The 27937-nt window shown below is 42.6% G+C and overlaps 1 protein-coding gene across 1 annotated transcript in view; it reads left to right on the forward strand.

Annotated features, from left to right (window-relative positions):
- The window catches only part of GLIS1 (GLIS family zinc finger 1), a 210390-nt gene that overhangs the window by 146405 nt on the left and 36048 nt on the right, over nucleotides 1-27937 (forward strand). The window contains 2 exon segments of the mRNA XM_075424036.1: nucleotides 22254-22415; nucleotides 25809-25919. Of these exon segments, the coding sequence (XP_075280151.1) occupies nucleotides 22254-22415; nucleotides 25809-25919 (273 nt within the window).

A 27937-nucleotide genomic window follows, 5' to 3' on the forward strand; every position in this document is an offset into this window, starting at 1 on the left:
TGGAAAGAGGCCTTTATTTAGTACATCTTCTTGTTCCTTTAATTGTGATGGTTAGGATAAATTATTGTATGCCACTAAATCTAGTGATCATAGAACAGTGTTGGGGTGCAGCTACGTATTTTGATGCTACCTCAAGTAAGCAGCCTGAGGTTCAATATTTAATTTAAAGCAGAAAACTTGATACAACTAAGACAGGAATCTGAAGCCCTAGGAATGGTGGTCAGCCTGATGCTTCTAACATACTAACTGATAAATCTCTCTTTACAGCTGCATCTGGGACCAGTCTTTGTATGTCCTTTATCTCTTTCATTCGTTTTGCGTAGAACTTAACAAATTCGAAATGAAAAACACTGGCTTGTTGTATTTGTCCAAGGACATGGTAATTGAAAATGATTGCTTCATACTGGGCTGGGTTCAGAAATATGTACATCTCTCTTTCTCTCTTTTACACATAAATCCATTAAATATTTGTGTTGAAATAGGAATCACTAGGTCGGAGCGAAATGAGATAAGTAAACCGGAGACAGGCACTTGAGAGGTATCCATACCATGGGCCAAATTCCTGTGCCGGCTCCCAGATCCTTTGGCACAGACATGGTTGCCAGAATCTACATTTTCATTAAAAGCAAAACAAAACAAAGGTCTGAGCTTTTAGGCCTACACAGATAATTCAGAAAACATGAACAAGACAATAACTTATTTTAAAAAAGAAAATCTTAGATTTTATTAAGCACACTTAAAGCTACTAAAAAAGAAATGTAGTGTGGTTTTAGGTTAATCTGGAAGAGGATTTGATGGAAGTACTTGTACTCTCTTCAGCCAGTTCAGTTTCTTTCTCAGAAGAACTGGTTGTGGTAGAGAAAAGGGGAACGCATGAAAAACCTTAATAAGGAGATTTTAAAAAAATCTGATGATTTTTAATAATTATAAACTCATTATGCAACTTTTGGACTATAAAGGGATTTTGTTCAGGTTCTCTCACCTGAAAACCTTAGTAGAAAGAGCTTCAGATTACTTAGGATTTAGGAGTTTTTTGGGGACAAGGGTTGATACCAGATGAAATGTGTGTCATGTATGTTGCATGCTGGTAGTTCCAATTTGAAAGATTAAAGTAAAAGAAAAGACCGGTTAATATTATAAGTGAACCAGTGTACTATATCACAGAGAGTGTATGGCTCTTGTGTTAAAAGAGCACACGCTTTTCCAGTTAGCACTGCTGGGCACACAGAGTATAAAGTCCCGTACACAGCAGTAGATCAAAGAATAGCAGTAACTGTATGTTTCAATTGAGAACTGTTTCTGACAGATCGCAGATGCATAGCAATAAGCTCCTTCGTGGCTAAATTGCCAGTTATTGAACAGTGGCCAACAGCAAAAAGTGGGTCGTGATGGCTTTTCTGTACTATGCAGAATTACGTGTTTTTATCTTGTTTATCATCACCATTATTACGTTGCCATTTACGTCCTAAATCACCTACCCATCATTGGAAGGGCATGAAATTTGGCCAGCATTATGTTGTGCCTAAGCTTCAGAACATACCGATTTTTCACAACTTCTCAGCTGATATTAAAAGCAACAAAAAAATAAAGTTTTGACTTACTGTGGCCCCTGACTCCAGATTTCCTATCCTCCCGTGAATGTTAGTATGCATTTGGAGCCGGACTGTTGTGTTTGGCTAAAAACTTTTTGGTTTTGTTTGTTTGTTGTCACTTTAAGATAGCAGATGAAGTGCCAGTGGATTCGCATATGGGACAGTTGTGTCAACTTTTTACTAATAGTCCAACACCACAGCTTAAAGAGAGGAAGGCAGAATGTCCCAGGTAAAGTGGCGAGAGCCTGGCTTTGTTGACATTGCATATGGACCCATGGATTTTGCATATTTTGCAGCACTCTTCCTGTGCTGGGCTATTTGTCGGTGGGTTTACACACAGAAGAGAGCAGTCCTGTCAGTTAGCACCCAATTCATCCTTGTCTGTCTGAGACAGAACTCAGTAACTTGACTGTTTGAACAAGAAAGGATTCACAAAACTTGTTTTGCTAAAAAAAAAAAAAAAAAAAAAAAAAAAAAGACTTTTCAGAACAACCTGCAAATGGATACAATAATTACATGCTTTTGGTAACAGCAAAATCATTTCTTCCTACTGTTAAACTTGGCAGAACACTCACTCTGAGCTGTTCCTTCTTCATCGTTGTGAAGAAAGTTCTCTTGGTCAAATCAGACCAGCAGCTACAGCTGCCCGAGGCTGCCAGTGCGCCCTGTCTGCGTTTGAGGTCCATGGGGTGAGCTGGCTCGCCTTACAGCCCATTGTCCGTCCATTCTGAAACGACTAGTTCATGTGGTGGGAAGAGGATTGTGCATAAGGAGCAGATTTTTGGATTAAGATGCTGCCATTTCAAGCCTGTGGTTTTTCAGAGAGGACCTGTTGCTGATGGCTCTCCAGAAAGAGGTCAGCGTTCCATGTGTCTGCCTTATCTGATGTAGCTGTGCTGGTGGAATTCCAGAACAGTTCTGAAAAGGTCTTGGGGAGAATGGCTTTCTGTTCTCATTTGCTCCTGGAGTGGTTTTGATTCTCTGGAGAAGTGAAGCTCTCTAACAAAGACTTGTTCTTTGCACTCTGGTCAGTTTTTAACGTACCGTGGGACCATGCCATGGAATGCCTTGTAGGAGAGAAAGATGGGATCCAGATTGCAAGGATGGTTCAAATTCATACAGCGATCCGGAGAAGAGAGCAGAGGGCAGGGTAATGTCGTAGCAGGCTAGATGGATAGCCTGTAATGCCCAAATGCATTGCCTTTCTGTGGTTCAATTTAAGAGGTCACAGCTGAGGTTGTGGCTAGCCCATCAGGCAATGACTGGCCCATCAGGTTGTGACAGTGTCTTCAAGGCAGCTAGAGATAATACAAAATATTCCTCACAGATGCTGCTGTGGAAAAGTACCCTTTCAGCCCTGACTACATGAATAAACTTTTCCCATTCTTGTTTCTGCCCTATGCCAGGAATGTTTTATATGCTGAGAAAACTGATTTTAATGCAGGGGGAAAGGACTCTTAAGAAATGGTTGCAAGCTTAATTAAGGTTTGAACCCACTGATCTGATTCATTTGCCTTGCAGTGTGACAATTCAGCTGATTTGCAGGGAAGTCCAGCCTAGAGGAAAAGATGATTTTACGCAATGCTCATAGAGGTTCTTCTCAGTTGGACACATCTTTTCTGTGCCCTGAGGAAGGGTCACTTCCTGTTGTCATTAACATTGTTTGCCAGAGTTTGGTACATGTGGCTTTGAAGGTTGAGTGCACAAATGTGCCAGTGGTAATCTGCTGGCATAATCCTTTGTGGCTATGTCCTCCATGCTTTTGTTGTTCCAGGGCTTGCTTTAACTCAGAGAGCCTGTGGGCTGTACTCTTATGTTTAAGAGCTGTGATTTTGTCATGGTAAGTTTTGAGGGAAAATCATGTGTTAGTCATGGTAAAAAATGTCAGTGAAGAACCAAACAAAATAACAAAAAATTGGGGTGTGTTTTGTGCTGCCTGACAAGGGGTATTTAGGTACATGGACTTGGTTGATCCTAAGCAGAACTAGGTTCACAAGTCAAAATCCGTAATCATGGTAAACAGGATTCAGAGGCAGAAGGAGTATCCTGTAGCCTTTTTATCATTTATTTCGTCCCCATCCTGGGCTCTAATTTTAAAGTCTTTTCTGTTCAGTGGGCACAATCTGCCACACAGATTGCTCAGCATTTGTTCTGCTTTCCCTGTCTTGATTTTCTGTGCTGCTCTGTTTTTCTTGGTGATTGAAGGTGTTAGCTTTTAAGCTTTACCTCCTCAGGAGCTCACCTGATTTGGTTGTTCTCTAGGATCTCCTAACGGTCAGTAAGGAGGAAAGTGGTGGCAGCGTACCCTAGCTGTGCCTTGCACAGCTGTCCGAGGATGAGGGGCCTCAGTCACCTCCTGAAAGGCCTCTTTGCCTCAGTGGTTATGAGGAGGGTGTCAGTGACTGAGAAAACTAGCTGTTTCGTGTCTAAACGTGGGTAGGAGTCCTCCTCCCGGCATGGCTGGCTAGCATGGCTTTGAGGAGTCTGTGATCTTTAAAACACTAAAGGTGTCTCCAACGAACAGTGGGTAAGAAACCTGGTAGTACAACAGGTACCTAGTGTTACAACAGGTGACGGTGACCAGCTGCAAAGGCTTCACAACGGGTATGAAAACTGGAATAGATAAATGTGACACCTTCCCATTGCATAGTGCTCATCCAAACGGTAGAGAGTGGTGGTAAGCCCAGAAGCAGGAGGCTTAGCATCCTTTCCATACTATTTGCTTGAACTTTGACAGCTCTGAATAGTCTTGCTATGCATGCATTTGTCCAAAAGTTTTCTAAATTTCACTTTCTCTCCACACTAGTTCCCCACAGCAACAAACTCTGAAATCTCCCATGTTCCGTGAATGAGTATTCCCTTTCCTCAGTGTGAAATTTGCCTTCTTTTAATTTCATTGCATGCCCTTTTGTTCTTCCTGTGCAAGACAGAAGAGAAGATCCCATTATATTTTCCCTCAGACCTTTATTTTGGAGACTGTTCAAGAACTCGCCTTTTCTCTCCTTTTTAAAAATAGTCCAGCTTTTTTCAAAATCAGTCTTTTCATCTGCACTGCTGTATTTGGCTAAAGAAGCATCACAGAAATTAACCCTGCACCTCAAGTGTGTAGGAACCCTTAGGTTGTCCCTTAATGAGTTTTGGGTAGCTCTCTTACTTGCCTGACTTGGTTGGAAAATGTCCAGAGATTGATGAGGTGGATTATTTGGCTGTGTACAGGTACTGCCTCCACGAGGATTAGGAAAAGGCATTCTAATGGTGAAGAGCCATCCTGAACTTCTCTTAAAGAGTCCTTCACTCTGCCTGTGCTTTTAGGGCAGATAAACCTAGGTCTAGCTGATAAACCTAGCTGAGCAAGTATTTTCGAACACCCCTAAGCCCCCTGTCTCAGTAAGGGGTAGTATTTATGCTGTCTTGAACCCATGTCCCCTGTGTTCCTGTAACAGACTGCCAGCCAGTAGCTCAAGGCTCAGCTTTTAAGGCAGTCTTCTATAAAGATAAATAGGATTACAGTTTCCCCAGCAGTTCAGGAGAGTTGTTTAATGCATGCGTGTGTCAGTCTGGAAGCAGCATGGCTGTATGTGAATTCCTTGTTTCAGGATATGCGAAAGGCTAATACTAGCGAGTGGTTTCAGAGGTAAGTTTCTCAGACCAGGAATGTTTTGAAGACATTCAGCACAGAGAGAACGGTCCTGTTGATGTCATAGCATGTAATTGGTGAGGTCATGTGTATGTAAAAATCACGAGAACAGGAAAGACTAGAAGGCCCACCGCTCATGCACCTTTTATTTTCCTTGCATACATTTTCCAACTGCATGTTTGCCTGTTTGCTCTTTTGCTTCTCTGTAATTATGGGCTAATTAAAAAGGCACCAGCCTCCAAGATGAAATTTAAAAGAGTTTTCACTTCATATGTATATGTTTGGCAGTGAGAAAATAACACAGAAAGCTCCCAAGGAGGAATGTGAGGTTTTTTCCTCACACAAGACATTGATCCAGGATTTTTTTGGACAGAAAGAAGGGCTACATCTCTCCATTCCCAGGGGCTTTGACATTTCTAGGATTGCAACCAGTGGGAGAGGAGTTGGAGTGGGAAGAATCCACAAAATTGCCTCCCTGGTCCCAAGATTAAAAAGTAAAAAAGAAAGTTGAGCAGTGCTAGGCAGAGGCTGTCTTCGCGTGGCCTCCTCTGTTCAAGGCAAAGGATGCCCATTCCAGCCCAGAGGATGGCTGTGTCGACAGCCAGCTCTGTGGGTCCATGCCATGCCGGTGCACTGTGTAGCGCCCATTCGGGAAGCTTGGCACTGCCCTCGCTCTGACCTGCTCCACAGCTGGAAGCTCCCTAGCCCAGCTGTGGTGGCCTGTGTCTGAACTGATGAACTGTTCTCAGAGGCAGAAGCGAGCTCATGGCACTCTGCTCAGCCTAGTGTAGATACAGCATAAAGACCCCCTTGCTCATCAGACCTCTTCACAGAGCAGCGTGGAAACATGATGCACATATCCGTTCTTTAGTCTCTGGCTGCAATCCTTTGTGGTCAGTCCGGAGAGTTTTACATCCAAAGCAGGGCTTTTGTGCTGAGAGCCTGGCTATCTTTTTCTGCTCAATTAGTTGGTCTGATAAAAAGTACTTTTCTTCCTACAAAACTTTCCTCAGTGCCTTTAAAATATGTGTTTGTTGGTATGGGGAAAGTTGAGATTGTTTCGGACGTGCTTCTGGGGAAGGAGAAAAGGACACAGCGTTTAAAAAAAAACTATGGTAGCTTTTGGAAAAGTTCTAATCATTCATTCAATGCCAAAGTTTATTCTCCTTTTCAAAGAATGCATTGTGGTCACATAGATCACCGTGAAATCAAAGCAAATTTACTCCAGAACTCATCTCTGAAGCAGAAAAATAAACTGACCGTTTTTTTTTTCTCAATTATGAGGTCACTGGAGAAGAAATACAAGAAGAGAGGGAGGGATTCAAAAAAGCATACTGTAGATTAATGGAGAGTTCCCAGCCTTTATTCCCATTGAGTATCATTTGCAAAAGCATAATGGAAGCGTTTATCAGAATTCTGTGTGAGTAAATGGGCCAAACAGGGCCAAAATTTTGGAATAAGAAATCATTCGTGAGGTTCTGATGTGAATTTGCTGGTAGAATTGGGATTAAAATAGCAGAATCTTTTCCTTGTTTAAAAACAGAGACATGGAAAGAAAGTTCTGTGCAGAAGAATCACAAAACAGTGTAGCCTAAGACCAGTGAAGATCAGCTTTTCCTCTGCAGCTGTGTGAAGAGCAAGACTTGGAATATTCTTGCCTGTGGAGTGCACACTCAGAGCAAAAATCTCAGGGTGCTTTAGAGAATTAAAACCCAACAAATTAAGGCTCAATACCATTCAGAGACACAAATGTATTTATATCCCCATTTTTGTAGATGATTAATGACTGAATCACAGAGAGAACAAGCGTTTAAAGCCTTGCTTGAAGAATGGAGATGCGGTATTGTATGTACTCAGACTGGAGGCTGTACGTTGCCTAGGTGCTTGAGCTAACCTTATCCCTCTGCACCTGGAAGTTGTTCTCCCTCCACTAAACTCAGTGGGGCTACCAGTTCACAGGTGTCTGAAATTTTACATGTAGAGATGTGAGACTATTTGAAACATATGTGGAGGTGTTTACATCACAAAGTGCAGGAGCAAGTCTGCGCACATCCAATTTAGGTTTCATGTTGAAAGACTGGGCTACCTTCAAGGAAGTCCTGGAACAGGTGGCAAGGTTGGCATGTTCCCAAATATATCAGAAAGGAGATAAACCATATTGTAAAGAGCTTGTTTTTATGCTGTATAAAGTAAATGCTGGTTACTTGTTTGAAGTTTTTCTTTTTTTCCCCAAACACCTAGGAGAATATTTCAAAGCATAAAGGTGCATTAGCAAACTACCTGAAGATGACTATGTGTCTGGCATTCTCTCCAGTGCTATGGTTAGTGATCTTCTGCTGGAAGACCTGGTTCTCCAGAGCACCGCTGCTGGCTCAGTGGCTTTACACCAGTGACTGACCCGTTCAGGGTGCTCCGAAAGTATCTCATGAGGCTCTTGGTGTTGCACAGTCCCTGCTCGGTAGGCATTTCAGTACAAATAGTCAGAAAGTGTGAAGGACTAAACCACATGCAGGAGATGATGTGATTTGCTTAGCGTCACCCAGTCGAAGAACTTAGTAGCTAACACCGACTCTCTCACAGCCGAGCACTGTGTCGTATCCATTGCACTGCACGGTCTTTCCAGTTCAGCGCTTCCTGGACACCCAGCTGTCTCGTTTCATGCTGTCGGGCTGCCTGCAGATAGAAGTGACCCCTTAGATCTCACAGGCAGACAGGAGCAGGAGGGGTGCTTGGCATGGCACCAGTGGCAAGCACGGCTCCTTGAACCAGGCATTGGTTGTCCAAAAGTGTAGTGGGGATGCTAATGGCTTCTGGCTACAGAGTTTTTCAGAAATTTTCTTGCTAGTAACTGTTTTGTCTAGTTGGAGATGAACAGTTTTATAAGCCGGTAACTTCTGGAAAGCTGTGTGCAGCAGAGCTCTGAATGGGACATCTGAAAAGATGTCCAGGAGAAAAGTTAGTTCTCCCCTGAAGTTTGTGTTCTTGGCAGGTGCCGAGCCTGGCTTTCTGAGGAAGCAGAAGCACTCTTTTTTCCTGCTTCAGGACCAAAGTGGATGGGCCAGGTATCCAGTTGTGGGAAGCCCAAGGCTGTAGGCAGCTGCCTTTCTACTGGGGTGACATAGAGGAGCCAGTTGTGGAGGAGGGTGATTGTAGGGAGGTACCCCCCCATACACCTCCTTCATCCTGGTTAGTCTCTCTAGGATTTGAGAGTAAGAGCAGTACAAATGCTTGACTGTCCTGAGTGCCCAGAATTTGCACACAGAAGAGACAGGAACAGGGATGGAAGATTTCTTTGGGTTTGGAAACAGGGAGCTATGCGATAGCCTCCTGCACAGCCTGCGTCCCTGAAACAAAATGGGCAGGTCCCACCAGGAGCAGTGTCTTCTCTTCTTTCCCTCACCTCAACAGGAGCTGGGAGGGCTTCCCGGTTGGCCATATCAGACCTCATGTGAATGGAGTAGTTTCAGCATCAGCAGCTGGGAGGAGCTCAGCATCTTTTAAGAGGGCCCCTGCAAGGACTTGAAGTCATCCAGCACCTTCAACACATCAACCCTGGATGCTCTCCAGAGCCAGAAAGTGAGGAGTCAGCATGCAAAAATAAAAATGAAATATATTCAGGCCCTGGGAGGTTTGGCCTGGGTGTTGTCCAAGTACTGCCTATAGTTTTGGGTCATTTCCTCTTGTTTTACCCAAGCCACTTTGGTCCACGCTTGGCCTTGGACTCCTCATTCTGAACCTCCAATGCAGGACTCAGCAGCACATTTCAAGATGCAGCTGTTCTGCCTGGTGCTGTTTGCATAGATAATATCTGGGAATGTCAGGGCTCCAAGAACAGTGATAGGAGGCATAAACAACTTTAAAAACAAAATAAACCCTTGCTATCAGATTCACAAGGTGAGCTGTCCAACACAACATTGGTCTCTGATTTTATATTCAATTTTAGAAGCTGAAACTAAATGTTTTAATTTTTTATTATTCTCAACATAACGCTAATTTGCTCCAGATGTCCACTCAGAGCTGAAGACTGCCATTTTGCGTAGAAAGCATGTGCGTCAGTGATTTATTCCAAATAGCTTCTATTTTACTGCGTTTCATTTTATTCTCAATGAAGTACTTAACAACATGTTTCTCTTTAAGAATCTTACTTAATCATATGGATATAATTTCTCCAATTTATGTTTTCAGTTCTTTAGTGTGGTGACCACAGGGTGTTTCTTAACCTAGGAAGATTAAATGCACATGTTGAAAGCTGCTTATATTTGATTTTGAAGCACTTTATTTTCAAAGTTCTTCACGTAAGGTACAGAAGTGATTGTGGTTTCCTGCTAAGTTATGGGGTGGAGGTAGAACACTCAGGAAAACCTTGCAGATACCTTCTAAATGTTGGATAATCATGCATGACAATAACATAATTTAATTTCTTTCAAAACTGTGGTCTACCGAGAGTGTTTAAGACTTTTTTATTGGGGTTCAGGAAAAAAGAGATTTAATTTTCTTGTCATTTCTGGGCTACAGTTCAACATTTCAATTTAAAACCTATTTCCATTGGGTTCCGTTTCCAGTTTTCCCTCAAAATATTATCTTAGAAAATGTATTTTATTCATTTATTTATTTATTTATTTAGCAGCATATTAACAATTATGTGAGACAGTTCAATGTGAAACCTTTGTTATTTGAGCCTGGCTCATTCAGCCGTTCCTGTACATGGGCTGCTATTAGTCAAGTACGTCAGGAATGTCCTTTGGCAGTGTCCTCCTTGGGAGCTACGTCATGTGTGTAAAGCAGCTCGTGTGAACGAGTCGGCATGGGTAGGAGACTGATCAGAACCTAGAAAACAAAATCGAGGAAAGATTCTTATTCTTCTCTCAGTTTAAAGCTGAGCCTGCGTAGGTAGTTTGTAGTAAGATAGGATGCTTCTGCAGTGATTGTGTCACATGCCAGTTTCCTCAGATATCAAAACATTCTCTTCTTCCCTTTTAAAAATAATTTCGTCTGTATAATCCCTTTTTGTCGTAGGCTTTTAAATGGCAACCTACAACCACGGAATCTAAATTTCATGAGGTCGCATCATTTGCAAGGCTGGTTATTCCCACCTGAAATGTTGTTCATCTGTATCCATTTACATTTTCTTGTTGCATTTTCTTTAATCTTGGCTTTTCATTTTTCAGAACTAACCTTGCTGTTATTCTACAGTTGTATTAGTTTATTACGCTGAATTGTTGACACAGCTGGTAGGGAGCTAAGTACTGTGGTTTCACACAATAAAATTTTAGACAATATGTGTAACACTTCTTTTTCATACATATCATTTGAAAGCCATATGGTTCACCAATATGTGTTATTGTTATCCACCCATGTGGGATACAATCTATTTTAAATTAGTGAAGTGACTTGCTAAACTCCCTGTAAACAGTAAGACTGTGGGAAAACACTAAGTGCTATTCAGAAAAGAACATTGCTATACTGCCTTTTATCTGAAGGATCCCACAGTGCTATAGAGAATGAAGGGACCTGGCACTGCTGCCACGTCGTCTGCGCTTCAGCAGAGAGCTCATCTTCACAATAGACTTCAGTGGGCAACTCCACCGCTGAAAACTGGAGCAGGGTTTGGTGAAGATCGTAACTACCCGCACTGGTTCAGTGTGCTAGAATGTAGTAAGTCACTATGACTGAAAAGTAGCAATGGAGTTTGGGGTGTTTGTTAGCAAAATCTTGATTTAACATCTCGCTTCAGAGGTTGGTGTGTATCAGCCACTGTAACTGTTGAAGCACGTGCACTTCACGCATGGAAGTGTGAGGTCAGAGGAGTGAGCTCAGCCTCTAACAGGGGGCATCATATTATATTGGATTTACCAGAAAGAAGGAGCTTTGTTATGGGCCGTTGCTGCGGCTCAGCTGAAGCATGGTAGTCATTTACAAAGTGCAAGAACAGAGCTGGGTTTCCAAAGTCTAAAACACAGCTCTTCCAACAACGCAGTGCCTAACGAAGCCTAGACAGTGATTTGATTTTGGCAAAGCCAGAAAACTGACTTTAAAACAGATGAGATCTTAAAGCCATTTTCCTAGGAATAAGTCTCACAGATTTTCCTTCGTGTAATGAACATGTCCAAGCAAGATGAAGTGAAAACACTGCAAGACTAAACTTAACGACTTTGGGTAAAATGAGGAGAAGTTCCCCATTTGTAGGGAAGAGAGCCTGTTCTCTCAGAAAGAAAAGATTGTTCTTCTCCATGTTGTTACCTTCTAGCTCTCCCAGTGTAAAGTCACCCTGTGGGATTCTGGTGTAGCATGGCTGGAACAGGTCAGCAGGCAAAGGAGAGAGCCAGATCTCTTGAGGCTCTACTCCACAACCAGGGCACGAGGGAAAGCAGGATAAAGTAACTAACCCTGAGGTAGTAACAAGCTCCTACCACACCGCACAATCTCTCTTTCCTGGTGGTTTGCCAGCAGCCCTTGTAGGGCTCTTTGCCAGAGCTCAGCTCTACACATGCGAAGAAATGTTGGGCATAATCACGTACATCTTAGCAGATCCCTTGCCTTCCTTGGATTGCAGGTTGAACCCCAGTCTTCATTTATGGATATTCAAATGGGCCCAGCATGGCACAGAAAAGAGCAGGAGCCTACCTGACCGAGGAGAATTCCACCAATTTGTCCGTTCCCTTGCCAGGAAGAACCTTGGAGAAAGTAGTGTGTCCTTCTCATCACTTTGTGCAAAGATACATCCAGTGGTGACAATTTCATGCAGCTTGTTGTTAATTTGCACGGAAACTTTATTCTTCTTAGCTGATCTTTAGAAACAATGGTTTGGTAGAGAAGCTCCGTTATGTGCATGTGGAAACGAATACAGGTAGAGTATGAGAAGGACAGTGCCTTTTAGGAAAAAATGCCACCCTGTCTAAAACAGGAAAAAACCCTGGCAATAAAGCTACCCACTTTGTGAAACAGATTTTGCGAGGAAAATCAATGAACTATGTTGAACCAGATACAAAAAGTTGCATTTGCAACAAAAAACACATAGGGGGGTGGAGAGTTACCTTGCTGGTGATTTTCATCTTTTCCAAGGGAGAATTTAGTTGTGGCTGACCAGTTGAGTTGCCTGTAGCCAGCAATTTCCAACTGTAGATCAGTTTTCACCCACAGGACCCTCCTCTGTTTGATCTGCCAAGGACAGGAGTCACTTGGTTAGCTGGGTGACAGGTGACAAGCTATGACTGTAAAACATATTTATTTATTGGTCTTGACAGAGATATGAGCTGGGTTTTCCAGGATTAAAAAAAAATAGCGGTCTGGGGGGTGAGTGGGAAGTTAGGATGGACACTCACTGTTGCCAAAGTACACCGTATTTGTTACAGACAGGGTCTGGCACACGCTTGTCTCAAATCTTCCTGGGACTGGGGACAGACCGGGCACAGCCCTCATCCGGGGTGTTCATGCCTGTGGTGCGCTGGAAACCCGTCCTGTTCGCAGACGCATCAGTGGCGTGTTACAGAGGCAGAATGGACTCTGTGCGGATCTTACTCTTCCTCTACTGGTTCGTTAAAAAAAGACAAAAATATGAAAAAAGAGGGAAGTTTTTCATTTCAGTTTTCCATATAAATGTTTGTTAGTGAATACATTCAGAGTATTGCAATTACAGTTGATTCTACTGTCTCATGCCAATATAACAGCTTAAGATTGTTTGCTTAATTCCTGAATTTGTGCATTGTTTTTAGCGAACATTTTTAGTGTACATGTTTGTCCTGCCTCTCTTCAAATCTCCCACTGGATTCAGAATGTAAACGAGGACAGGCCGTTTCTCTGCCATTCTCTCTGCAGATGTCTCTCAAAGAATCAGGAGTGAAAAGTGCCCCTACACCGGGTGCAAAAGGGTTGATGAATTCCCCAGCATGCGTGGGTGTCCTATGCTGAAAGAGAGCACTCAGCACCTGACAGGAACAGCTTACAGGAGCAGGGTGTGTAATTTTTAATAACTGGGATAAAAACCCTCAGTGACATCTTTAAAATATAAATGCCTTTTCTTGTTTCTTTTATTTCTTCCCCCTCTTTATTTTGCCTTTTCATCTCTTCTCCCTTCAATTCCATTAAGCTTCATTGTACAATAATGTATCACAGTGGACTTTTTTCAATTATGTTTTTGATTTTTTCCTTCTTGTTACTATAAAACTCCAGATGTTTTGAGACTTCATGGTTCTCTGGATATTTTTTCCTTTATTTTAATCTTCTTTTGTAACGTGCCACACATGTGGTATTTTGGCCTTTTAAGATGCTACGCTATGCTAATCAGCCATAAGTTTGGGGGAGGGTTTTTTTTTCTTTTTGTAATTACTTTTTTTTTTCCTTCTTGCTGTTGTCCCCTCTTTAATTTTTTTTTTAACTGGTTAGTTCACAGAAATGGTTTCTCTCATTGCCCTGGAAATGCATTCGTTATTTTAAACAAATTAATTCTTCACTCCAAACTTGCAAACTCTTCTACCTGTAAGTAAATTAGGAGCGCCTAGTCCATCTTGCATGGCAGTGAAATGCATTCTGTGCAGAACTGTTTGCAGTGTAACTGGCCTCCCAGACCAAGAGCACAGTCTGGTATTTAAAGATGTGACTAAAATGTGGACCAAAATGCAAAGATACAGCGAGAGTGTGGGACAGAATTTCTGTGAAGTCTCAGGTGAGACACGTGTAAATATGTTAGATGCAAACTGGAATGGAAGTGTTTCCTTAGAAAGCAAGGTGGGACTTCCTGACCCAGAGGAACAAAGTTTTGAAGCATGTGTCGTGAACTATATTTTTGTTTAAAAAAACCTAAAAGAACTGAAGGGAAGCATTTTAATTTTATTTGTGGTTCTTTGCTGGCACAGCTGGAGAGGGTTTTTAATTGATTTTGTTCAATCGTAATTTTGTCCCCAAAACAAGCAGATCTGGCTTCAGATATTGGAGCAGCAAAACTTGGATTGTGTGATGTCCTTTAATTTCAAATAGCTTGCAAGCTATTCAAAAAATCCCAAATAAATCATAGTTTCCCAATTACATATAAGAAAATAAAGGGACTGACATGTAGATTTTGGGAGAGGTGTCTTCTTTGCTTATTTCATGACCATATAAATTTTGCATTTTATTTTTTAAAATGTTGCTCCATGCAACGTTATTTTTGCCTGCAAGCCATGATACTGTATTCAGTCCAACTGTGATGAGGTTTCAGAAAATTGCTTGGTTTCCAAATGACATATTTAGCAAAACCTTATGGCAAAATTTGTGGCTGTCATTCTGCTGATAGGAAGATATCCCCAGCTTTCCTGGTTCCTTCTCATATGCTGCAGCAAATAAGTGCGAGTACCCCTGTTTTGACAAATGTCAATCCTTCTGCTTGATTAAAGATTGATGACTAAAAAGAGTTTTAAGACTAGCGATGGAGTCTTGTGAAAATGTTAGGATGTGCTGATAGTTTCCCCAATATTTTGGGTTTTGCTGGAAAACGTATGGAAAGCTCTGTTGGCTCGCCCAAACGCTCGCTGAAATGCTTATTGAAGTGCCTGACCCACGGGCACTAGAAGAAATAAATCTGTGAGTATTTCGGTGCTTTGAACAACATTCACCCCTTTCTTGACAGCTGATAATTTGCAGTTATGTGAGCAAGACTTTTGAGAGACAAAACATGCCGGTGCTACTTAGAGACAGGCAAAGCCTCAGTGTCTGTCCTGATGAGCTGGTCTTCTGCACTCTGTACGACAGCAGACCTTGAGAGGTGGTTGGCAAAATCTCATTTAATGCTAGATATCCTCAGGAACACAGGTAAAAATATCTTTAAAAAACAAAACCCAGAAGCTGACTCTAGTCTGCCTCTGTTGTCAGGGGAGAGGGACAGGCACCTACCAAGCAGGATGTATCTCGCTGAGCTCGCTCAGCTGCCGACCTCATGCTGGTCAGACCTGCCATTCCCCAGGGACTCGGGGAGCTCAGACAAGGAGGCTGTTCAGTTTTTAGACAGTACAGTGAGAGTGGAGGAATCCTGTCTCCGGGGATGTTGCAGGCAGGTGGTTGGGTTTCGCTGTCAGAGGAGTCTGTTTGTGTGTGGAAATCGCCTCACATGCAGAATCAGAGCTGGTTGCTGTTGAAAGCCTCATGACTTAAATGAGTCTGTTGTTACGCCTTGCGTGGGCCAGGTCTGCATTCCTTGTGCACCCATAACTCCTGGTACTGCCAGCGGGGGGTTCAGGAATGTGGGCTTAGGGGCTTATAAAATTCATAAAATTGAAATAAAGGAGACAGCCCAAAGTCTTGTTTCATTCAGTGATGTATGCTGATCAAACACCTCCTCTGGGATTTCCAGTGTATTAGTATTTCCCAGTTTCATGTTAATTAGGAAATACGCAACCTGTCTAATACTGTAAAGAAAAATGAACTGCTGGTGTATGATGTGTTGATGTCAAATGATTGGCTGCAATTACCCTAAAACCCAACAACATGAAGGGTGTGCTGCATTTATACTGTGGCTTTACTCTGCTACACTTTTTCTTTTTCCTGTTCTGAACCTTTTTACCTTTTCTTCTCCTGCACACCAGCAATTGTACAATAGTCTGGCTAAAGCCCCTAAATGCTTTTTTGTAGTATGAACAGTAAGACAAGTAGAAGCAATTTTTCTCAGGACTCAGATGAAATATTATGCAGAAGTGTCACTTTGCAAATGTGAATTGTTCAGACTTCAAACGAACCCATAGCAATTGGCAGACCCTTGTTCTGTAAACAGGTATTTTCCACTATTATGTTACCACAAAGGGAAAAAAGCAGTTTCTAACAATTTAAATCTGTAAACTGGCTATATGAACTGGGATTCTTTAGGAAGTTGAGAGGTCGGTCCTATGTTTTTATACACACAAATAGTTCTGTTGAGTTTAATAAAATTCCCTGTGTGAGTCAGGTTACTCATGAGCAACTATTTGCAGGATCAGGGCTTGACATTGTAGCTACAATAGAAAATTAAAAATCAGTCCAATGGGGAGTTTACTAGAAAAAAACAAGGCACCAAAGCAGATATTTTGATTCTTGTGTTGGCTGGAACAACTCATGTGCTTAAGCTGCTGACATTCGTAACAGTTCGGAGCCTTGTGTGCCTCCTGCCATGTCCCCAGTATTAGACTCAGTGTGCTGTAAAACATTGATGCTATTTAGCGAGTGGTGTGACTATTTCCTCCCCTCCAGAAGGGATACATATCCTCACAGGATCCTTTTTCTTGTAACATGTTTTTCAAGCAAATTTTCCCAATTTTGTAATCAGTTGGGAAGAAAGAACATTTCACATTGTTCATAAGGCTCGTATATGTTTTGACCAGACATAAGATTTCCTACTGATAGTATTAAATGCTTTGGAATGAAATGTTTTGGGTTCTCCATCTGTAGGCTGTCTGAGATGTCAGCAGCCAATATGACCTGCTCTTTCCCTTTTAGGTCTATAAATAAAAGGCAGCTTGTTTAACTGATCTTGCAGCAGAGAGCAGAGGTGTATATTAATGAGCTTTCTCTAATGGCACACTGGTCCTATTTAGCACTACAACTGTGAAGGCTTCTCTTTTTCAGTCATAACTCATTTCCTAAGAAAATGTCAGTTATTGCTTCACCTTATGGTCTGAGCTGCTTGGTTTATAGTTTATTTCTTCTGATCTGTACCACTGACAGATATTGTAGGCATGACTGTGATTAAATACGCTTATGAAAATGGTAAACATTTGATAATATAAACCCTTTGGGGAATATGCTGTTATTTCTGCATGGCAACATTCTCAGGTGCATTCAAAGTATAATGTGGAAGCAAAAAAGAAAACACTGTAAGCAATTATAGTTATTAGATTAAATTGTTTTGTTAGGAAAATTGTGATGTGTTTAGATCACTGTGAGATAATTTAGTGTTTTCATAAATATGCCTTTTAAATGCATGATACTGCAGCAGTTACACTCCAGTGAGACTGTAGTGTAAAATAAAGGTTACATATGTACTTTCATATGGTAGTGAACTAATTTAGTCCCGTAAATTTCTACCAACATATTTCTTTCCTGGTAGAAGCCCTGTTCAAAAAGCAGCAGTAGTTATAAAATCGAATAACTGCATCATGCTATTTACTGTAATCATGTGGCATTGTTTGTGTCTGTCCTCAGATGTGTGTAGCATAGCAGTGTCTGAAGCACCCATTAACAGTCTCACAATAAAGACAAAAGTAGTAATTGCAATATAATTATTATTTTTATTGATGTACTTGTTTAAGAGCTCTGTTGACATTTAAAGACTTTGAGGATCATGCAGCGTTTGTTACAGTTATCCCAGGCATCAAACATCAACAAAATGTTTAAGATTGTAGGATTAAGCAGTGACAGATTGGGGCCAGATGTCTGGGAGATATTCTAAGTGGCCTTCTCAGTTGATCAAATAGCTCTTGCCATCCTAAAGCCCTTTGGAAACTGAACATTTGTTCTTTGTAGTTGAATCTGAGACACTTCTGGGATTGATGGATCTTCCTGGAGGTTATTTGGAAAGGGGAATGAGCACCCCATTTATGCAGGAGTAGTTTTATTTGGTGTATATGTAAATACAAGTACGCTCCAAGTAGCAAGGGTAAGGTGGAAGGGTTAAAAGTGTTGGTAAGTAGAAATGAAGCCCAAGAATTACCTTTCAAAGTCATCTTAATGCAGTTACCTCATCAACCCAGTTGAAGTTATCTTGTCCTTGTACAACGGTACAGGTGAGACACTTCTGCTTTGGGGAAGCTGGGTCTCAGCAGTGCTGTCTCCACATGTGCACTTGTAGGGAAAGACTGCAAGGGACACAGTCAGCAGATCCAGCAAGAAGTAACAGAGCTGAACTAGGTTTTCCTGGAGTCCTTCGAAGGGGAGACCTTTCTGCAGCTCTGCGTGGATTCTCTCAGCCTCACGCTTGTCAGCTCTTTGCACCAACTCCTTTCCTCCCTCCCTCTCTGGCCTTTCACCTTCACCTTTGCACATCACCTTCCCCTCTTGTCATCTCTTGCCAGCAAGATTCTTGCCCTCCCCTCCCTTTCCACTGATTTTATTCCTATTTAGCCAACACAGCCTTTAGCAACCCCGCCTCCTTGAAAATATGAGTGCTGGAGCCATGTCGTTCTCTTTGCTGGTGTGTTCTCCCACCATGGATGTTTAGAATGAATTTATCACAGCATTGCGGCTGTCCCACTATCTGTTGGTTTCTGGCTAATAGAGAGGGATAATACAAATAGTATAAATTAGGAAATTATAATATAAATATGAAAAGCCCTTAAAGTCCAGGCATATGTGGTGATGGAGGAACCTTACTGCTGAAGGCATTAGACCTTTGGATTATGTGTTAGTACCAACAAGAGGATGTTGACCACAGTTAAAGTGTAATAAACCCCTGTTTGAGTGTTAATGCTTACATTATAGCTCTGAGCATTTGTGGTAGGGCCTGTTCCTTCTCTTCCGTAAGTCCCGATCCAGCATCCAGCAAACTCTTAAACATATGTGCTTTCATGTGTTTTAAATTAAGCTTGTGTTTAGATGTTTTAGGACCTTTGCCATTGGCATTTTTGCTACTGACATCAATGAGAATGGAGCTGGACCTTTAATTAGTTTGGATTATTCTGCATAGTTTCCTACTTTGCATTAGGCTGTAGATGTGGAGCTGAAGACTGGTAATCCATTAGAAAAACATTCTGAGGCTCAGGATCCTCCATTTGTGACTGATTAGCTGAGAAAGTACTTCTGTGACCTAGCAGGTCTTCCAGGTCTGAGACGACATGGAGAGAGGAAGGATCAGGTTGTGGAGTGTCACTGTCGTGATTCTGGTGCCAACAGGGTACAAAGTGTCCCAAGGAGCCAATAACAAGGAACATTGCTATATAGTGTCCTTCTGGGCTAGGTTTTTTGGTGCCTGTATGCAAGAACCAGAAACTCCTTTGGAGAGGGTAGAGGAGTACATAGAAGGGACTCATGATACTCGGGGAAGAGTCTGCCCAGGTCAGGGGGAAGGAATGGCCCACATGGGCACAGTCGAAGGGAAAAGCTTGGTCTTGCTGGGCACCGGGCATTTGGGTGAATGAGCTTGCAGAGCTGAGCTGCAAAATAATTTTGTAGACCCTGGGTCTGATTCTCACCCTACCTTGTGGTCATACATCAGTGAGTAAAACTGAGAAGAGCTGATCTATTGAACTAAATGGGGTGATACCACACAACACTGATCAAAGCGAGGGGAGGGGAGGGGAGGGGAGGGGAGGGGAGGGGAGGGGAGGGGAGGGGAGGGGAGGGGAGGGGAGGGGAGGGGAGGGGAGGAGAGGAAGGTGGGGAACAAAGCGGAAACAAGTGATCTTTAGGACCTCAGAACAGTAACTCCTTTTGCCAGAGACTGGCTTTATGGAATGTCTTACGAGAACCATGGATTTCCCAAACTCTGCTTTATTTTTCATGGACTTCAGCATATTTGCACATTTCAGGTTGCTTCATTCTGAATCCTTGCCAGATTTTTAGTGATGATGAAGAAGAAAGTTTGGATTTTTTTTAAGCCTTGGTGGCTTGGTCACTTCCAAAACTCCCCCACCTCCCTGCATCAGCTCAAGTGTTCAGAGGGGAGTTGTGGCCAAACAAACTTCTGAAGCCGTAGGCTGCATGCCTCCAGGTGACTCTGTGGAGCTGTCATGATAGTTGTGATGGGGAAAGGTGGAAATATATACATGTCAGATAGTTGTCTGCACACGTAGACCCAAATGTGCCATTCAGGCAGATTAAATATCTGCAGTGAAATATTTAGGGCCGTATAAGGCATAGTGATCCTTTCACGTGTGAGTGGCGGGGAAAGGCAGAAACTTGCAATCTGGCAGGAGGCCCTCTGTGTGGGTGCCTGGGTGTTGGCGTGCCCGGATGTGCAGAATTTCGCAGAGCTGATCTGCATCCAAAGACAGAACACAGCCTGCAAAATGAAGTGCTAGCTGGAGAGTCCAGATCACTCTGTTCACTGCGCTGAGATGCTTAAAACACACTGGTCTGAGCAGGAGGTGGTGGACCTTTGTCCGTCAGTACTTTAAATTGCCTTTGTTCAGGCACCAGGAGATCAGGTGCCTCCAGTTTACAGCATCTTCTAGGCTCCATCTGCATTTGCTCTCCCTTCCCATCCCTCTTGCCTGCAATGTTGGGTGCAGCTGCTGAGTCAGAAGTTTGCATGCACCAATGTGTAGAAGAGGTGTGTGGGTAACAGAAAGTTACAGGGGTTAGCAGGACTGTAATTTCTGTGACGCCATCCAAGGAACCACAGGCAGTGGATGGAAAGCTGATGAACAAAATCTTGACTCAGCACAAGGAAGTGACAAAGCACTTGCTAATTTTGTGAGTGTCAGGATTTCACTCTTTGTGAGCAAGAATCGTACAAAAAAATCTGTCTTCCAGAAATGGTGGTTTTAAGATACACATACAGAACCACAGAACCACAGAATCCCAGCATGGCAGGGGTTGGAAGGGACTTCTGTGGGTCACCCAGTCCAACCCCCCTGCCGAAGCAGGGTCACCCAGAGCAGGCTGCACAGGACCTTGTCCAGGTGGGTCTTGAATATCTCCAGAGAAGGAGACTCTACAACCTCCCTGGGCAACCTGTTCCAGGGCTCCGTCACCCTCAGAGGGAAGAAGTTTTTCCTCATGTTCAGACGGAACTTCCTCTGCTTCAGTTTGTGCCCATTGCCCCTTGTCCTGTCACTGGGCACCACTGAAAAGAGTTTGGCCCCATCCTCCTGACACCCACCCTTCAGATATTTATAAGCATTTATAAGGTCCCCTCTCAGCCTTCACTTCGTCAGGCTCAACAAGCCCAGCTCCCTCAGCGTTTCCTCACAGGACAGATGCTCCAGTCCCCTCATCATCCTCGTAGCCCTCTGCTGGACTCTTTCCAGTAGCTCCTCATCTTTCTTGAACTTCTTTCAAAATTGATAGTGTTGATATGAAGGTAAATTGGGTTGTGTTTCTCAAATATGTTCTTTGAGATCTTGAATCATAGAGGAGCCAGGTTTTTATCTATGTAGACACTAGAAAACGTGCAGTGCCATGATGCTGCAGTGCAGAGTGGACAAAGTATATGCATACCACTACACCTGAGTATGCTTGAATAGAAGTGCTTGTACACATGCGTAAGTATCTGAGTGCATTTTATGGGTTTGCTGGGGCATGAACGTCCTCCCCTGTGCTCCCCTGAGTTAGTTCCCAAAACCTGTCCTACGTACTGGGCCTCCACTGCAGTCACCTGTTGTCTGGAACACTGAAACTCACCAGAAAGCAATGTGAAACACCCTGCCCTTGGCCTAGTAGCTGGCTGTTTTAATTATTGATTTATTCAGATTGAATTTGAAACAGTGACTTTTGTTATGAATGCTACACAGCATTTTATTACGGAGTTCCCTAATGCAACGGGTCCTTAAGAAGTCAGAATTGCTCAGCTTGCTGGTTGTATAAATGCTGAGCACAGATCTGAAGGATACGGCTAGTAAGGAAAAGGGTGCGGAATAACAGCAGAGTTCCTTTGGATTGCTCCTCAGATGGGTCAGGTCTTCGTGTAATAGTCTGTGCTCCTCTGCTCCAGTGTATAGGATTTCAGACACCTGAAACCAGGTTCTTACCTGCCACAAATAGCTTCTCTTGCTCTCTGTCTGTAGCAACTAATTGTTACTGCCCACAGTGGTTCCTGTGCCAATTAACATCTAAGAGAACTCATCAGAACACTTGTTCTTTCTTTAAATTTTCTGTTTCTGAGACCATGTCTTTAAGCATTCGGAACTTCAGACAGAACATGTGAGATATTTATAACCCTTCCATTATTGTTGAGCTACACACCATGTCTTCAGTGACAGATTAAATGAACAGCACAAAATGTTGTGTTTCATCCATAAATTTCAACAGATGTTTGAATGGTGGTTGATTTATTGCATGTCTAGCTTGGAACTTACACTGTTCTCATTGTGGCTGCACATGGTTTATGTAATAGTACTTTACAACGATTTTTTTATGACGTTTTTCAGTTTGAAGGGTGCAACAAGGCATTTTCTAGGCTTGAGAACCTTAAGATTCACCTCCGGAGTCACACTGGGGAGAAGCCATACCTGTGTCAGCATCCTGGCTGCCAGAAAGCTTTCAGCAACTCCAGCGACCGGGCGAAGCATCAGCGAACGCACCTGGACACCGTAAGCATGATTTCGTACTGGGAGTTGCACGGAGTTTTCCAATGATCCTTGTGCACAGGCTGTTCTGCAACTGGAGGGTGGCTTTTCCTTTTCATGGGGAGCGTCTCAGAAAACTCGGCTATAAGCAACTGTACTCTTGTTTTGAATTGTATATGCCTTGAGAAGTGAAAAAGTTGTGATCATGGAAAGGCAAATTCAGCACTCTTACTCATGCTGAGGAAGAAGTTACTCAGGAATAGGTTACTCAGGAATAAGTTACTCAGCAAACTCTCCCATTGTTCTCGTTCCAGTAAGAGGAGGCAGCAGCAGAGTAAGGTACAGTGTGAGTGAAAGCGGAGTCATTGCTGCTGCTGTACTAAATGCGTGTCATTGCCTTGCTTCCTATCCGATGTTGCTTCAGTAAAGTCTGTTCTGAATGAATGCAAAAGCATTTCGGCCGTCTCAGTGGAAGGTAAATGCGTCTCAGTTTTGGACGTGATTATGTAAAGGTAGAAATACGTATGAGATTTGTTAAGTACCCACCGTCAGAATTAACTGTAAGAAACCAATTCATTTCGTAAGTACAGTTGGTAGATTCTGGCCTAAGTCTTCTCACTTGAGCCTGTCTACTGTCTTAGGCTCTGATAAAATTAAATCACCGTATTATGGGGGAAGAAAGTAAGTAGGCAATTTTGTAGACCAGTTAAGTTCTCAGCATAGAGCTTGTGAAGAATAACAGGCGGAGTTGCTCCTTTGTCTTTTACAAAGAAGTGAATATATGGTTTAATGTTTGACCAAGTGTTTATGGGGCAGAACTTTGGAGTTTAATTGATATTTACTTTTTAAGCAGCTACACGTTTCAGACAGTGCAGCATTAAGGAATGTCTAACGTACATTATGCCTTGCAAAAACAAACAAGTAAGAGAAGCGAGTCAGTCACATTTTCCAAACCAAAGCACACTTACAATAACAATGTTTTATTTATTTGAAAGTCAACCTGAGATATTTTAATTTGTAATTAGTTCTAAAATGCGTCTCTTTTGAAAGTGGATATACTAAATTGGGTACACGGTTTTGAAATTTAACTGCTTGAATCTAATAGACATATTTTTTATTAGCCAAACTCACAAATGGAATGCCATTTATTAGTTTTGAAAGCTAATTCAAACGGTTAACAAAATAAGCAAAAATTCTTGTATCTGTTGGTCTGCATTATTGAAGACAAATCTCTTAACTTTCTGTTTTCTTTTCTTCTCTCTTTATCTCTGTCTTTATTATCTGAGATGCTCGTAAATCAGGAAAAAGGTACAGTAATAATTTTCTACTAACTTTCTTAAACATCTAAAAATACCCTCCATACTATTCTGTTGCAGGTTCTTTAAAACTGTGGCTGTAGTCCTACAGCGCAGTAACTAACTTCCACTCACCTGGTTTGACTGAAGCCCGACGGTTTAGCTTAGTGCATTGTGTGCTTATGTGAGTGTGAAAAACAGCAGAGCTGCAGGATGGTGCTACTGTAAAGACTGCGCGTTGCGCTAGCGCGGTGGACAGAGTAACTGCCTGGAACGTCGAAGTAAATAGCCGTGAACCTCTTTAAGGGTAGTCAGATTTTCGTCTAGTTTCGCTATCACTAAGTAGAATGACATCAGTGATTTGAAAAATACTCTACTAGTTTTTCTGCTAAGGGATTTGTTCAAGTTTTCCGTTGTTTTTCCTCAGGTGTCAGTTCTCTGTGTTCCAGACACTCCCAATAAATCTGCTTTGCCCTGTAACGTGCTGGGTAGGTGCTGTGTTAGCCTGTAAGGTCGTGAATTGGTGAATGATTGTATTATTCCTTTAGAAATTTCCTGCTGGCTGGACAGAGCAGCAATACTTATCCTCTGGAGGTTCTTACAAAGAAAAGGGGTTTATATAGAGTGCTTATTCCTTATGGAGTGCAGTTGGAATTGGTTTTAAAGCTTCTCAATGTAGGTCACTCCATCATTTATCTTCTCCAAAAGGAGAATCTGTAAATCATTTCAGAGACTTACTGGTGTATGCTAGTTTGATTGAATCTCTACTAAATCATCTGGAAGTAGATCCTTCTACTAGGTAGGAGCAGAACAAAGGGAACATAGCTGTCCTTGTGGTAAAAGGGCATGTCATCACTCCTCCAGGAGCAAAGAAACTTGTTTAAAAGACTTCACAGTCACAGCTCCCAAAACCAGTGAGTTTTTTCCCTTTTGTGCATCCTCTTTCTGAAACCAAGGGGATTAAAGACTGTGACTCTGAGGTCATGAAAAAACAGTTTTTTACCTTTGGGAAGGCACCAAAAGGACTTAGAGTCCAAGTGAGAAGGCCAAGGTAGTGTTGACAGATGAGGCAAGAAAAGAGAGAAAAAAGGAATGTTCTGCTCAACTTTAAAACTTTGTGAGCTTTGACATGCAGCACTGTTTTGCTATCACTTAAGTCAGTGGTTACTTAATAACAAGTGTCAGAGTCCCTTTGTTCGACTTGGTACTTGCACATTCATTGGGAGGTTGTACTGTAACACAGAGATCGTGTTTCATTTGTTGGGAGGAGACATAACTAAGAGAACAACTTGGTGAGGCTTTCAGTCACTGGGACTCCAGAATCAGCTGTTAAATTGGAGCATCCTTGTGTATTTACTTATTTATTGTCCTATGAGGAGAGCACACTGGAACTGCCTGCACAGACCCAGTCGGTTTTCCTAGGAACGAGTGCTCATACCGTGCCACATAAAAGTGGTGAGCTCTGCCGCATGCCAAAATCAGCTGGAAAGGTCTGCTCGACACAATCAACAATAATGCATTTTTCTTTCTGTGTTGATTTGCTCAGATGTTAATGTTTGATGCAGGTTGTTTGGTTAGGAGTTATAAAAAGAAAGACATTGCTGCTGCTATTCAAAACAGGAACAAGGTATGAAGGAAACCAAATGTCTGCTATGCCGCACGTTTTGCTCTGCTGCATATGGAACAGCTGTTGTAAAAACTACATAAATCAGCACTGAACATCAAAGCTTCTACATTTATAATTATACTGGGTGATCTCATGATCATTTTGCCTACCATAAAGGCTAGGAAAAAAGGCAATGCTGTCAAACCCCATCCAGTTACATCTCATTAGCATTTAATTCAGCCCAGTAATCTATATCCAACATGCCAGAGCATCGATGTGTGGAATGCTCTCAGTGCTTGCGTGGAGTCCAAAATCAGAGCTATCAATGCGGTTCTTCTCTTGGCATCATCTCTGGCTTGAGTACATCGAGGAGACAGAGCAAATGCGGAAACAGCAAACAGAGCAAACAGCTCGGGCTCAACACTGCGTTTCACAGAAACAGCCGTCCTGCAGCACTCTGCTGACCGTCGAGAGGCAGAGGAGTATGACACCTTTCCCCTTTCCTCACATTTACAGAAACCCTATGCCTGTCAGATTCCTGGCTGCTCCAAACGCTACACCGACCCCAGCTCTCTGCGCAAACATGTGAAAGCTCATTCAGCCAAAGAACAACAGGTGCGTAAGAAGGTAAGACCCACTAGGCAAAAAGTGACGCATCTCCAGATCTCCTCAGTATAGTTATTTTTAATTTACCTTTAGTTTATGTATTTTCAAATCAGAGCTATTCTGCGATATCACTAGAATAAAACTGAAGTTGAGCTAATTTTCCTGTTGGTTTTTAATCACCATTGTTAACCACTCCACCATATACTTTTGTACTTTCTAGGCTACCACCCTCTAATTTTGGTTTGCCCCACACTTTCTCTCCAAGCATTTTTTTCCTGTTCATCTTCCTTACACACACCTAAATTCTGCTGTCATTCACATAAAATGGCGATGCATTGAGTCTCTGCAGTCAGCTAGTAAATACACGTTGGTAGATCATCTAAAACACAAATGAAACTAAGCCAGGATACTATGGAAATGTTAGGAAACGAGCCCTTTAATAGATGAGAATGAACACCCCCCCGCCCTTTTCCCACCACATCTGTATTTTAAATGCATTTATAAATCATTCCAAACCCAGACTGCTAGTTATGTTTTCACTAGTATTAGATTCCAGTAAGTATTTTGGTTTCTGTGGGCTAAATCCTGAACTCATTATTAAATGGGGATGCTTACGGGCCACAGCCCAAGATCAGAGACTTGTTTATTACACGTTTGTACACACAGTTTGTAAAAAGATGATTGGGACCCCATAGAGCTAGTCTGTGACAGAACAGACTATGAGCATACTTCAGGCCCTGGAGTGGAAGGGAATGCAAGCCTTAGCGAGCAATTACAATTACTTCATTAAGCAGCAATGACATCGTCCCCCAGCTGCTTTGCTACTGCCAAGAGCGTCAAGGATGAGACAGCAAGGCGAGTTTAAAGGATGGAGGACAAAGCAGCAATGACAGCCTGGCAAGACAGAGCTAGGGAGCAGCTAGTTTGGAAAAATATCAAAGGTAAGAACTAGAAGTACTGGAGAGCAAAGAGAGGAACACGTGGAGAAGAGACAATAGGAGAACCCAGGTGATCTTAGTTGCAGAATTTGGGATGAGGCATGGAGGAGTGAGAAGGATGTCAAAGGCCTAATTCTCTTGTTTCAATACAACTGTGATGAGTTCATACTGATTTGTCTTTGGGTCAGCCATGCCCCCTGTCTTAGACCCCTTCCCTCCTGCTGCTTCTCAGCACGAATTATATCCCCTGCAGTTTTCACTTGGCCAGATTCACCAATCTGAACTTATGGTCCCCTTCCCTAGGACAGCTGTCTGTCCCCCAGTTCTCCCAGTAACCCTTCTCTGCACAAGGTGCTTGCAGTCTGAGCAACACTTCCTAGAACAGCAGTGTCCGGAGTCGTGCACGTTCTTTCAAATAGTCAGTCAAGAAACACTCATTACATGCTGAGCTTTGTGCCTCGGAGTAACACTGCTCATGCCTAGCACCCATCCACGTGTCCACAGAATCATGTGGCTGTCTCTGCATCTGTCAGGTCCAGTCTGGCAGGACTGGAAAGGACTGCCTGATTTTCAAGCCCAGTTTAATATTATCAGGCCATGAGTTTCAGTACAGCTCTCTACTTTAGAAGGTTCCACAGGGTGTGCTGTGCACGTGCCTCCCACAGCACAGGTTGCAAAATTCCCAAAGCTTCCCTAGGGCAAGCTTTAGGTCTTAATGAGAGTAAGAGTCAGGAAGCCATGGCAGTAACTGGCCACAGAAAGAGGTCAACTGTGGCACCAAAGTCTTTTGCAATTAGCAAGATCTTTGCAACAGGAAGATTTTGTTATATGAAATTCTCAGCTGGCTGTGGAAAGCAACCATGCTCCCTATTCAAGAGGAGGGAACCCCCTTCTTTCCTACCTGTGGTTGCTGACGTAATTCTTGGGGGAAGGAAGGAAGGAGGGAATTCTCTCCTGATACCAGACGTGGATATTGTTTGTTCAGCTCTGTGTACTGGGCTGAATGCATTAACGTGTTAACATCCTTTCCATCTGGACAAAGGAACGGTCCCCACTGTTACACCCTGTCACCTGCTGAGGCCTGTTTGCGGTTCTGTGGAG

This window comes from Opisthocomus hoazin, chromosome 6 (genome assembly GCF_030867145.1).
Source record: "Opisthocomus hoazin isolate bOpiHoa1 chromosome 6, bOpiHoa1.hap1, whole genome shotgun sequence".
Taxonomy (NCBI): domain Eukaryota; kingdom Metazoa; phylum Chordata; class Aves; order Opisthocomiformes; family Opisthocomidae; genus Opisthocomus; species Opisthocomus hoazin.